General features: G+C 40.7%; 2 protein-coding genes across 2 annotated transcripts; both read left to right on the top strand.

Annotated features, from left to right (window-relative positions):
• The first annotated feature begins 2,214 nt into the window (after positions 1–2,214).
• LOC104419821 (agglutinin) lies at positions 2,215–8,217 on the top strand. The gene is made up of 5 exons (XM_039301613.1): positions 2,215–2,755; positions 3,648–4,012; positions 5,685–6,699; positions 7,271–7,717; positions 7,872–8,217. The coding sequence occupies exons 3-5, from the start codon at positions 6,016–6,018 to the stop codon at positions 8,178–8,180; spliced, it is 1,440 nt and encodes a 479-aa protein (XP_039157547.1). The 5' UTR covers positions 2,215–2,755; positions 3,648–4,012; positions 5,685–6,015; the 3' UTR covers positions 8,181–8,217.
• On the top strand, positions 8,217–11,427 carry LOC104420812 (TMV resistance protein N). Its single transcript, XM_039301614.1, has 5 exons — positions 8,217–8,304; positions 8,758–9,234; positions 9,356–9,434; positions 9,584–10,064; positions 11,065–11,427. The coding sequence occupies exons 4-5, from the start codon at positions 9,589–9,591 to the stop codon at positions 11,393–11,395; spliced, it is 807 nt and encodes a 268-aa protein (XP_039157548.1). The 5' UTR covers positions 8,217–8,304; positions 8,758–9,234; positions 9,356–9,434; positions 9,584–9,588; the 3' UTR covers positions 11,396–11,427.
• The last annotated feature ends 1,765 nt before the right edge of the window (positions 11,428–13,192 follow it).

The raw sequence follows: 13,192 nt of genomic DNA, 5'->3' as shown, positions 1-13,192 counted from the left end.
AAGTGTTAAGGAAGACTATTGTTAATTTACATTTATCAAATGTGTTTAAATGTGTTTGCTGGCCGATTAATTATATCGCCTTTTGTGACTTTGGACATAACTCTGAGGAAGAAAAGAATTTACAGCAGCCGATGAACTATTAAAAGGCCTCCAAATGCGTCCCGAACGCAGATGTCCTTTGAACATCATTTTACAGCTATAGTTTCGGTGCTGTCGATGTTCGTTCAAATATTTTACATTTGATTCTGCATTTTACGAAGTTGAAAGGACAATCTTCTGAAATATAGAGAGATTTGGCTCAAGCCATTCGGCCCATATTTTCTTTCCCAAAAGTCAGTGGGAACCGATCAAATTTGGCACATAAATCCAAGTTGCAGACTTCAGGTCTCCTTTAAACCAATTATGAACCTCGAGTCTCTTCATTTCACGAAAAATAATTTTTTAAAATATATTTTTTGGATTTTTCAGCGTTTATTTAATGGAAAATGAATTGCTCAGGGAAAACTTTTTCCACGAAGGAGAAAAAGCCTTCTAAAATAGAGGACTCTTTCTTATATCACACCTTTATAAGCCCCAACTTTTTTTTTTTAAAAAAATTCCATTTTTTTTTTTTTTTTGTTACTTTTCTTTTCTTTTCTTTATTTTCCCCTTCTTCTTCTTTTCAATCGGTCAATGGCCATAAGCAAGCCTCGAGCTTGCTCAAGCTTGCTGCTTGCTAGATCGGCAAGCGCAATCCTTCGAGCTCAAGGCTTGAGGCCAGCAAGCTTAGAGCTCGCTAATTTGGTGAGGCCCAAGGCTGGTGAGCCTTGATATAGCGATCACTACCAATTCATGCGATAATCCTCAAGCGTTCGAATCAGGTTTTTCCGATGGGGAAGGCAATCTCAAGAAGCAACTGGAGATGGTGAGTTTCTATCTGCAATCCTCCCTTTTTGTTCCTTCAAAATTGAAAATTTGGTGCCGGTTTTGAGGTCGATCTTGAGCTTACCAAATATGGGCGAGCTCAAGGCTCACATGTGGCCAGCGACTAGCTGAGAAAGAAATAGAGGAGGAAAACAAAGAAAATAAAAAAAAATAAAAATAATTAAAAGAAAAATAGTGCATGGAGAAAAGATTTTCCTTACCAGGTAGCAAAAATATATTTTTCACTTCATTTTCAGATTTTATCCGAACACCATAAAATAATTATATTTTCTTAAAAATGGTTTTCTAGAAGCGCAACATTTTTCCCCAAATGAATGGGTCCAAGTTAGATGACTTTTTGGGTCAAGGAAATGCATCACCCCCCTCTACCTTGCTAGTCATACATGACCCGTATATGGTTAGGCGAACATCGCTAGAGGAAAAGATGGTCCAAATCGTTTTTCTTAATATCAAATAAATATTTAGTCCTTAACTTATCTTTTCACATCACGTTAATCAATGGTCCCCTTTCCCTCCAATAAACTGTTGGCACTAAACTCGATCATCGATTTCACAGCCCACGTGTTAATCTAAGCTCATACACAACTTGCGTGAGCTTAGGTTTGATCCACCCTACTCACACCTAATCATTTTGTGAAAAAAATTTATGTTATTACAAGTAAGTCTGGTAATTAAGTTCGATACCCAAATGGGAAAAAATAATTCAAAGACAATGCTATTGCTGGTGATTAAAAAATTGGGATAATTAAATGATCAAGGAACCAGATTTTGTAAATTAACAGCATAGCTAGAATCTGCATATGGCTGCATTTGAAAAAGACTTTTGTTTGGGAAGTTTTCCACTATGTATGTTGTTTTCCATAGAAGGCATAAGTTAACTTCCTTGGATTGAAAACCAAACCTTGGTCTCGTCCATGACCATTAGTAGCGACAGAACGGCAGGAGGCCAAGCATTTTGCCTGATGTCCCGGCCTAGGAGCCCCCTTCGCCTAATGTCCTTTTAAGGCAACAAGAGCGCGATCACTAACCTTTATTGCCAAAAGTTTCTAAAGAGATTCGATTCGGAGCTATTATATGTCCAAGGTCATTTCAGAGGTTTTCCCTGACTTTTTGTCCGTGTCCCTTTCCTTTCTCCATTCCGCCTCCTTCTTTGCTTTGTTCCAATAGAATCTCTAAGGCAAAGCAAAATGCCTACTTTACGATTGAATTCAGTCAGCGTCTCACGAGAGAAGATGGTGCTATTCCCTTAGCTAGCTTTGACCAGCAAAGGGGGACAGCCATGCCAATCCAAGCAGAGCAAGTAGAAGCCCGCTCTGCCTTTCTTTCTCAGATGGTCCGTATGTGGTCGAGGATGCTTTATATGAATATCGTGGGTGCTTTGTCTGCATATCCTTATTTTATGATGCCTCTTGCTCGCTGTGGACATAAGGATCGACGTGTGCCGAGATAGTGACAGTTAGCGTCTTGGTATTGAATCACTCTCCCTCTTCTCTCCTAGAGATTGTCAAATGCAGTTCACATTTCATTTGTTTCCCTCTCGACTTTGGATCTTAGCACCCCAAAAGTCTGTCTGTACAAACGATCTCTAGCAACCCCGTTCAGCAAAAACCAGCCTTGGGAAGATTGAAAGTCCCCAAGGTTGGAGAGAGATCGAGGATTGTTTAGGAAGAAAATTATTTTACTTACTCTAGCCTTCTCCTCCACCTTCTCCTCGCCGTCCTCCTCAGTGGGAATACGATGTGTTCGTGAGTTTTCGAGGCAAGGATCTGAGAAGAAACTTCACGTTGCACGTCTTCTCCGCTTTCAGGCAGGCCTCGATCCAATGCTTCAGGTGAAATCTATTCAGACCACCTAGTTTCTCTCTTCCCCTCCGTCCCCACCACCTCTGAGCTTGACCTCCATGGCTCCCCCGCCGTTGCCGGCGCCGTGTCCAGGCCAACACTGTTGGGCGTACAAACCGAGCCACTCCATCGTCTTCGTCTTCCTTTGAACTAGGTCCGGAGCCATGGTCGCGTCCAGATCCAGAGCCTCGGCCGCGACAGTACTGGAGGCATGGCCGAGTCCAGATCTGGAGGCATCGGCCATGGACGAGCGAGGACGACGGAGAACTTCCAGATCTGTCGAAGACTCTTGCCGGAGACGAGCACGAACACTGCAAACCTCCAGATTTAGAGCTTGTCCATGGCCATGAACCTTGACGGCGAGTCCATCCGTCTTCGGCCACCGGCCAGATCTGGTCGCTTCGTCTTCGGCTTTGCTTTCCTCTGTACGACGCGGCGGGCTCGAGGAAGGAGGTTGCGGCTTGAGCGGTGTGATGTGGCTGTGGAGGAAGAGAGAGAAATAAGTTTTTAATTTTACATTTAATTATTTTTATTTAATTCCACGTCAACGTCGAGAAAATATTGGGTGGTCCAGGACCGCCACGTCAGTATGGTCCCAAACCACTCACGTGGCGCCACGTGTGAGGGAGGGAGACAAATAAGAGAAAGAGGAGAGAGAGCGTAAGAGAGATGGGACAAGGGCAGGTCCTTTGGTTCCCTCCCCTTACACGTGATGCTGCATGAGTGGTCCGGGACCACACTGACGTGGCGTTCTCGGACCACCCAACATTTTCTCCGTCAACATATAAGTGTGGAGCTGTAACCGAATAAGCAGAAAATTGCTCACCCTGTCAGTTGATACGTGATGAGAACAAATCACTGAATATTTTCTCAATGCTTCAGAGACAACGCGAATGAAGAAATTGGCGAAGAAATCAAATCTAAGCTTTTCAAAGCGATTTGGCATGCGAGGATTGCCCTCGTCGTGTTCCCCAGGAACTACGCCAACTTGAAGTGATGCATGGACGAACTGGTCGAAATTCTCGAGTGCAGGAAAGAGGTTCGGAGACCACGGTCACCTAGTTATTCCCATCTTCCGTGAGGTAAAAGCCGGAGACATTTCGAAGTTGACGAGCGGAAGCGAATTCGCTCGAGGTTTTGGGAGATTGTGTGGAAACTAGAGAGATGACGGTCATATAGAGACGGAGAAATGCCCGAAGAAAGAATAAGCATTTGTCAAGGTTCGACTTGAGGGACAATGCCGGAGAGTATGTATCTCTTCTTCATGTTCATTGCATTATCATTTTGGGACTTGATCATCTTGATTTAGTCATATGGGTTTGGTGTTGAATGTGAAATTCAAACTTTTCCTAAGTTTCGCCATTTTTTTGGTCCATGATGATCCACTTTTACATTGATTAATTTCCTTAAGTTTCTGCAAACAAAGAGCCCTAAGTTTCTTCTTTATCCTAATCAATTGACCTTTGCTCATAAGGTTGTGTAAACCACGGGATTACTTTGCTAAGTTGAATTTATCCCCTTCATTAGCATCAAACAATTTTTTTAAATTATATGTTTAGTAATTTTTTCACGAGAGATTGGCCAAATTTTTTTATTTATAAAAAAATTGTTGAGGTTTTAATCATTTTAATTTGAGTTAATATCATGAAAAATCTCAATCTGTATACTTTTGATAGATCTATCCTAAATTAATTTTTTACCATAAAAAACTCCAATATGATAAATTTGTGAAAAATTTACCTTAATTTAGTTTCTATTAAATTGAAATAATACCATGAAAAATCACAATTCACTATATCTGTGACAAATAGATAATAAAATTCATTCGATCAACCATCGTCATTCGTGTCATTCAATTCGGCAATTTTACAATAAAATTTAAAAGAAACTAACGGAGAATAAATTTATTAAAGGAAATTTTTTGTGTTAACAAAATTAATTTGGGATATATCGTTACATATATACGTATCAAGTTAGATTATTTTGTGATATCAATTTCTTTTTAGTTTTAATCGTAGAGCAATGCTACTTCATTGGGGCCGAGACTTCTAATTTTTAAAGGCCTTAAAGAAGACGGCTGATTGTGGCCGGCCGTCATCTCTATGCTTGGCATTATTGTACTGTCGACGGCTGTTGTGCTTATCCTTACATCGGCCACCATCCCCAAAGCTAGTGGCCGCACAAGGCTAGTGGCCGCAAAACTCTTGTGCAAGTAGGGGTGGTGCTAAAATGGTTTTGGGACGTCACCAGCTGTCCTCATTGCCTCTACATATTGCCTTTTCTTCTTTGTTTTCTGCAATTTTAGTAAAATATATGTTCAATTCGTCATCTATATGAACCTCATTTATCATAATACTGAACTTTGATCAAGTTACAATCATTTGACAATCAATTACCAAAATGTATTTACGTTATATTACAATTAATTGATATTTTACCCTCTCACGCATTCAATTTGGAATCCAATTGTTGTAGGTTCGATTTTTGCCTTGACAATTTAGATTTAAGTGGGGCCATTGTTGTAGGGTGCTCTGCTAAGTTTCCTCAAGATAATTAGGCAATTGCAATCATGTCCCTAAGTTATAAAAAATCAAGAGTATCTTAGATATTTCATATTTTTCTCATTAAAAAAGAAAAAGAAAAAGAACAGACCTCTGAAACAATGCACAAAAAAAGAAAAAAGAAAGAAAGAAAGCATGAGTAGGCACCATTGAACATCTGCGGCAGAGGACCCCCAATGTGAAATAATTGGCGATAAGCTTATGCTACTTCAGCAGAAAAACTTAATAAGAAGCACTGATCTAGCCAAGTTGGACGATTTCCCAATCATATGAATGAGTAAAATCTGAACATTTTACGTCTCTTGGTGCATATTTCTACATTTAATGCTCTTATATTCTTAACTACACTTAACATCAGGGAGGAAGCGAGACAAGTGGACATAATAAAGTACCCTGCCGTGAAAATCAACAATCCACGGCAACTCTGCTCTGAAATTGGAGTGGAATTGTTAGTAGGCGAGGTGATTTCTTCAATTAGAACGGGCCAAGAGGAGGATGTGCGCGTCATATGTTTATGTGGAGTAGAAGGAATAGGTAAGACGGCGGCGGCCACAGTCATCTTTGAGCGCATTCGCCGCGATTTCGAGTGCGTTGTCTTTCTAAATGAAATTGGAGAAGCAGATCAAGTAAGTATATTAGGCCTCCAAAAGGAGCTGCTCAGTAATCTCATACAGGTAGAAGGATGGGAGATGAACGACGACATTCAGACCGACATCAACAAGATAAACAGTATAAACAGTAACGACGACATTCAGACCAACATCAACAAGATAAACAGTAACATGTGCCGTAAAAGGATATTTCTTGTTCTTGATAATGTTACCAGTAAAGAACAGATTGACTACTTCGGGGCAGGAAAGCGAGATCTGCTGTGTTGCGGGAGCAGAATTTTGATCACAACCAGAAGCCAAAACTTACCAAAAGATCTTGATGTTGATGACAAGTATATCGTCAAAGGATTGGACCAGAATGAAGCGCTCCAGCTCTTTTGTCGCCATGCCTTGAAGAGAGAAGAACCTCAAGTAGGCTATGAGGAGTTATCTCGAAGTCTAGCTCATTATGCAGGAGGTAATCCATCGTCTCTTAAAAGGTTGGGCTCATACCTACACGGCAAGTCGGAACATCAATGGCATCAGACATTAGAGAAGTTGGTCAAATGCCCTTATCTCGATTCGCTCTTTCGTTCCTTCTGGTCGGTAGGGCCATATGGAGGTCAAGGCGATGATGCATTTGATGATGGGGCACACACTGGTGTGAGGCAAATTAGGCTCTATGGACAGTCAATTATTGAGTCCATGACCATCGATTATGACCAGAACGGGTCTTTGGTGAGATCACATCAGCACGGTAGACATGTCCATGGCATTGAAAGGGTCCGTTTTCTGCCACTCTAATAGAATGATTATATACTTTACCATTCATTGCTTATAAGGTAAACAGAATCAACTATAAGTTTCACATCATCATTGTGCGTCGATAGTAGAATCTAGTGCAGAAGTTATTAGATAGAAGAATGTAATGTAGTCAAAAGATGATGGTCAACGTGTAAACATCTACGGAAGTGTTGGTGTGTTACTATCTCACGTATCTTGGCCAAGTATGAAGGTATAAATTCTATCATTCCTTTTTCGTCTTTTCTTCTATATATTTACTTCGTCTCCTTTTAATTTGTTTATGAGACTTTAGTATCTTGCCTTTCGTTTGCAGCCAAATCGGCATGCGGCAGCTTTGCTCAAGGACTTACTCATAGCCAAAAACACTAAAATAAAAAACTTTCCTTCGTTCCTTTTTCAATTAGGGATAAGTACTAAAAGGAATTCGATCAAGTAATTTATCTTTCACAGTAAGGAAATTATATTGATCCAAAATAACACAAAAGCAATAAATATTGGATGTTAGAGGTATGTGATGATGGTAACTCTTAAACTTTTGCACTTATTGCAGCTGGTGAGATTGGGTCATCCAATCGAATACCTAATATCTATATCAGGTCATATTGATGATTTTGAAGGTCGTGAGGTTGTTCGGTCTCTCAAGATCCACAGCAACAAGAAGACGTACGGACCATATGGTTCTGAAAGAGGACGGCCTTTTGATATCTCAAGTATTGGTGGACGGATTATCGGGTTTCATGGGACATGTAGCAGCCATCTCAACTCAATTGGAGCCCATTTCGGGCCAATTTCTCACGAGTACCCATTTGATGTCGTAGGACCATTTGGTGGTGATAGTGGTATGAACATTTGGGATGACGGAAAACACACGGATGTGAGGGAAATCACTATAGGCTTTGATTCGGTAGTTAAGTCCATCTCCATCTTATATGATGAACACGGACATCCAGTTGGTCCGTTTACACATGGCACAAGTGGAGGAGGCAAAAAATATAGGGTGAGCTATGATACAAACAATATCTTCAATTCAGGATGCAATGTTATTTGTTGACGTCCTTGATGCTTTTTTTTTGGTAAAGTTTATTTCTTCATTGTTAAATTAGATAGTTGTTCTTGAATTCTTAAAAGTTTTTATCCTTTTTCTTTTTCAGATTAAGCTCGATCCAAGTGAGTACTTGAAATCCATCTCGGGCTACACCAACAAAGATTTTGGACGCACCATTCTTCAATCATTAACAATCCATACTAGTAGAAGGGATCATGGACCGATCGGAATAGATAATAATGGGAGGCATTTTTCATTTCCATACACCGGCGGCAAAATTGTCGGGTTTCATGGGAGTTGCAATGGCCCTCATCTGGAGTCTATTGGAGCTTTTATGAGCCGATTGCTCATACATATCCTGTTAAGGTTTACGGGCCTTTTGAGGCGAAGGCGAAAAATCCCGGGATTTTGTTGATTTAAAGGGGATTAATGTTCACTACGCAGACTTCATCGAGTCCATCACTTTTGAAGTCGATGAAGCCACCAGCACCGAACCGGAAACTAATTGCGGTGGAAATGGCAGGGAAAATACTTTCAAGGTTGTATCAAAAGACTCTTTCCTTTTCTCTTTTTCCGTTTACTTGAATGTCCTAAGTTAATTTTTCTAGCTTATCATAACATAAGTCAGATGGTGGCATTATGAACCTTGAGATTCTTAATAGTTGCTTCCCAATGCACATGATTAAAAGTTCATACCAGAGATACATGAGGATCAGCATGATTGTTAGAAATCCAAATGGAAAAAATTAATGACTTCACTTTATTAAAATTAGGCAACGACAAACCTAGCCATCAACATAAAGCAAATTTACTTTTGATTTACAAAATCAAATGTACTCCCAAATTTATTAGAAATGTAATTTTACTCGAATTAACTTAGTTTATAGATTCAAATCGTACTTCAAAAGAATCTACTTTTTTATTTTGCTCATCGAATGATGCAACATATAATCACTCACATCATATATGGCTTTCTGGTGGCCTGTTTGCACGTTAAACTAAGAGATGAAGAGTATATAACTTCTTTTGCTGGATACCTCAAAACTGCAAATGATAGTGGCACTCTAATCAGCTCGCTCACATTTCAAACCAACGAAAGATTATTGGGACCCATTGGCAGAGAGGAAGGGCTGTACTTCTCCTTACCATCAAAAGAAGCTGGGAAAGTAATCAGGATTTTCGGGAGAAGTGGTGATTATCTCGAATCTATCGGAGCACAAATCAAGCCATGCTATCCCCTCAAGCGTGTGGGGCTACTTAGGTCGGAAAGTGTGTCAAAGTGGGATGATCAGTGTACGCACACCAATGTAAGGAAAATCACTGTGGAACATAAGTCAAAGAGAAAGCGATCCGTCCAATCAATCAAGATTCAATACGAAGATGAGAATAACAAATTGTTGCATTCAGAGACATATGATGGCAGTATTGCCAAAAAGAACTTCAAGTTAAGGAAGAAGACCACCCAAACGGTATGTCCCCATACATATGTAAATGCTTTTTAAAATCCTAGCCAAACTTGCATTGCCTATGTTGGTGGGAGACTCTTTCGGACTTAAATCATGAGTTTCATGTTTATGTCTATTATTGCAGATCGAAATACGTGAACCAGATGGGCATTCGACTTCAATATCCGGGTGTACGTGTCAACCAGACAGAGAAACGATTAGAGGTATTACATCTCTCACTTTTCAAACTAAAAAAAGAATGCCGAACCTATTGGTGATGAGAATGAATGGCACTTTTCATCTCCTGCAACGGGTGGCAAATTTGTCGGATTTTACGGCGGGGAGTGATAAACATCTTCATGGAATTGGACAGGAACCATGTCTTCTACTTCTTATCAATGGGAACACGCCGTATTCGTGAGTTTCAGTGGCTCCGACGGGAGGAATACCTTCATATCGCACCTCTTCGAACGGCTGAAACGGAAGAAGATTCTTTACTTCTACGACAAGGACCGAAGATACGCTGGGATGAATATTGAGGACAAGATCTTCGGAGCAATCCACCATGCAAGGATCGCCATCACTGTGTTCTCCGCAAACTTTGCCCACTCCAAGTGGTGCATGAACGAGCTGGTCGAGATCCTCAACTGCAGAAGGGACCGCCGCCACCCCGTATTTATTCCCATCTTTTACATTCGCTTGGCTGAGGTTAAGACGTTGAGGGAAAGCAAATTCGAGCAAGCCCTCGAGAAATTCGATGGGAAAGAGAGAGATAATAAGCAGAGAGACTGGAAGGCCGCCATAGCAGAGGCTACGGAAATTCATGGTTTCGAATTGGAGAATGACGCCCATGGGTAAGTAACAGTGATTCTTAGTATCTTACTTCGTGTCGAAGCTTAGTATTGCGATCTGTGATTTTCCTTTCTTCGATGTCGTTTCCTTGGTTTGGCTGCTTCGCTGATGGAATTTGTTTATAATCGACAAAATTGGTTTTCCTGAGGGAATGGAACAAGTGGAAGTCTGTTTCGACTTTCCTGAACATTCTTCTTGCCATTTTTTGAAAAATTATGGAAAATTGATGTGATTTTCCTTGTTAATTTCAAAATTTTAGATATAAAATAGGAATAATTTCAAAAATTAATTCCACTTTTCATTTCAATATCAATTTGCACTTCCCAACGGAAACCTCAAACTCAAAAAGACTAATGTACCCTCAAACTCATCCAACCTTAAACAATTTGCAGTTCCCAACAGAAGCCTCAAATTCAAAAGGACGTAGTAAATATTCCCCAGGTTTGTGGCGTGCGTCGTTAAAACTTGGGGAACAAAAATGAAAACTAAAAAGTGAGAGAAATGCAAACAAGATAGATACTAGGGTTTGAATTATTTCAATCCAAAAAGTGTATAATAGCGTAAACTATTTTTCTTCCGCTAGAGCTCTTTTGAGCTTTCATACCTTCTATGGTCCAAATTTTGGAGTGTCATACTTAAATACATGATAACATAGTATGAAATTGGGAAAAGTATCAACGAACCAATCTTTTTAATATTTACTGTTTTTACGGCCTCAGTGAGAAATGTGTTGTTCCTTTGTATGCATGGTACGACGCACCCCCCTCTGCCACAGGATGAGTTTACCTTTGAAAGTAGAGCGTAGGTAATCATCATTTTTTTTGTTACACGTGCCAATGCCTCCGGTAATTTAGTCAAGCTGGATCTTTTCTATTCATATTTCATATACCCACGAAGAAATTTGTCTACATGTTGGTCGTATGTTGTCTCTTGGGGTTCATGTTTATGTTCATTTTGTCATACATTTTGCTCATAAATTTTTGTACTAACACTTAACATCAGCAATGAAGCGGCGCTCATTGATCTAATAGTCGACCGCATTGTCAAGGAGGTTCGGCCTCTCGACTCTGTGGAAAACGCAATTCCTCTTCCACATCATGTTAAGGTATGTAGGCCTTCTGGAGGCGAAGGCGAGAGATCCTGGGATTTTGCTGGTATAAAAGGGATTGATGTTCACCACGCAGACTACACCGAGTCCATCACTTTTGAAGACGACGAAGCCACCAGCTCTGAACCGCATATGGCGGAGAGTACTTTCAAGGTTGTATCAAAAGACTCTTTCCTTTTCTCTTTATTCCGTTTCTACTTGAATGCTATAAGTTTATTCACCTAGCTTATCATAACGTTAGTCTGATTATGGCATTATGAACCTTGAGATTCTTCACAATGCTTCGCAAATGCACATGAAAAGTTAATACCAGATATACCTGAGGATCGGCATGACTGTTAGAGACCAAATGGAAAAATTAATGACTTCACTTTATTAAAATTAGGCAAAGACCAACCTAGCCATAAACATAAAGTAAATTAACTTTTGATTTACAAAATGAAATGTACTGCCAATTTATTAGAAATGTGATTTACATGAGTATTAGCATATATAAATTATTTCATAGATTCGAATTGTATTTCAAAAGAATCTATTAATTTATTTTGCTCATCGACTGATGCAACATATATTCACTCACATCGAATATGGCTTTTTGGTGGCTTGTTTGCAGGTTAAAATGAGAAATAGAGAACACATAACTTCTTTTGCTGGATATCTCAAAAATGCAAATGATAGTGGCGCTCTAATCAACTTGCTCACATTTTGAACCAACAGAAGAATATGGGGACCCATTGGTAGAGAGGAAGGGGCATATTTTCCTTCCCATCGAAAGCTGGGAAACTCATCAGCTTTTTTAGGACAAGTGATGATTTTCTTGAATTTACTGGAGCACAAGTTGAGCTATACGCTAACAAGCTCCACCCTTGAAGGAAAAAGTGCTTAAAAAGTCCTAAACATTTTCTATGTGTGCCAATTTAGTCATAAATCTTTTTTTGGTGCCAATTTAGTCATTTCCGGCCAATTTTAGCCGGATTTTGCTAACCGGACGCCTTGGCCGTCGATGTGGCCCGGGCCTCGGTGCTAATGTGGATAAATTTTAATAATATTTTAATACTTTTTCTTTTTCTTTTCTTTTTCTTTTTATTTTTCCCTCCTCCTCCAGCCGGTCGCCGGATCTCGGCGATCGGCCAAGGTGACGGTCGACGAGGTCGACCTTGCCGGACCTCGCCGCCACCTCACCTCGCCAAATCTCGGCGAGGGTCGAGCCTCACCTAGCTCGCCCTCACCGGCGCCACCCAAGTTGCGATTTGGTGAGGCTCAACCTCACCAGCCCGATGCTAGGTCGCCCTCGTAGCCTCGGCGACGCTAGCTAGGCTTGCCCTTGCTGGATCTCGGCGAGGTCGAGCCTCGCCCAACTCGCCCTTGCCGACGCCACCCAGGCCGCGATTCGATGAGGGCGAGCCTCGCCCATGGCTAGCGAGGCTCGACCTCGCCACCCCCGGGCGCTAGGTCACCCTCGCAGCCACCGCGTGGTCGGGGCGGCAAGGGCGAGGTGGCCGGCGAGGTCCGACGAGGTCAACCTCGGCTGGGCTGTCGCCTCTAGGGAGGGGAGGGAAAAAAGAAAAAGAAAGAAAAATATAAAAAATTCAAAAATTCAAAAATTCAAAAATATTATTAAAATTTGTCAACGTCGCATCGATCAAACCACGTCAAGAAACCGATGTCCAGTCAGCAAAATCCGGTCAAAATTGATCGGAAAGGACTGAATCGGCACTAAATAAAAAGGTTTAGGATTAAATTGTCACCAAAAAAGGTTTAGGACTTTATAAGCACTTTTCCCCCTTTTAAGTGTGTGGGGGGTTATTTGGAAGTTTGAATTCATCATGTTGGGACGATGGCAATAAAACATGCCAATGTAAGAAAAATCGTTGTTGAATTTGAACCAAGTAAAGGGCAACGCATCCGATCGATCATGTGTTTGAAGAGGAGAGTAAAGAATTGTGACAACCAAAGACACATGGCAGCATTGATGGAAAAAAATTCCATAGAGTATAGAAGGTTGAGAACCATACAGTATGT

The sequence above is a fragment of the Eucalyptus grandis genome, chromosome 9 (assembly GCF_016545825.1).
Source record: "Eucalyptus grandis isolate ANBG69807.140 chromosome 9, ASM1654582v1, whole genome shotgun sequence".
Classification (NCBI taxonomy): domain Eukaryota; kingdom Viridiplantae; phylum Streptophyta; class Magnoliopsida; order Myrtales; family Myrtaceae; genus Eucalyptus; species Eucalyptus grandis.
Note: the sequence above shows the minus strand (reverse complement) of the source record. Positions and strands in the feature narration are given on the sequence as shown.

What these genes read in the sequence shown, in the direction of transcription:
- LOC104419821 (XM_039301613.1), top strand. Translation starts at nt 6,016, where the DNA reads ATGAACGACGACATTCAGACCGACATCAACAAGATAAACAGTATAAAC. An exon ending in ATGTCCATGGCATTGAAAGG is followed by an intron (nt 6,700 to 7,270) that starts GTCCGTTTTCTG and finishes CACTTATTGCAG; the next exon opens with CTGGTGAGATTGGGTCATCC. An exon ending in GAGGAGGCAAAAAATATAGG is followed by an intron (nt 7,718 to 7,871) that starts GTGAGCTATGAT and finishes TTTCTTTTTCAG; the next exon opens with ATTAAGCTCGATCCAAGTGA.
- LOC104420812 (XM_039301614.1), top strand. Translation starts at nt 9,589, where the DNA reads ATGTCTTCTACTTCTTATCAATGGGAACACGCCGTATTCGTGAGTTTC. An exon ending in TTGGAGAATGACGCCCATGG is followed by an intron (nt 10,065 to 11,064) that starts GTAAGTAACAGT and finishes ACTTAACATCAG; the next exon opens with CAATGAAGCGGCGCTCATTG.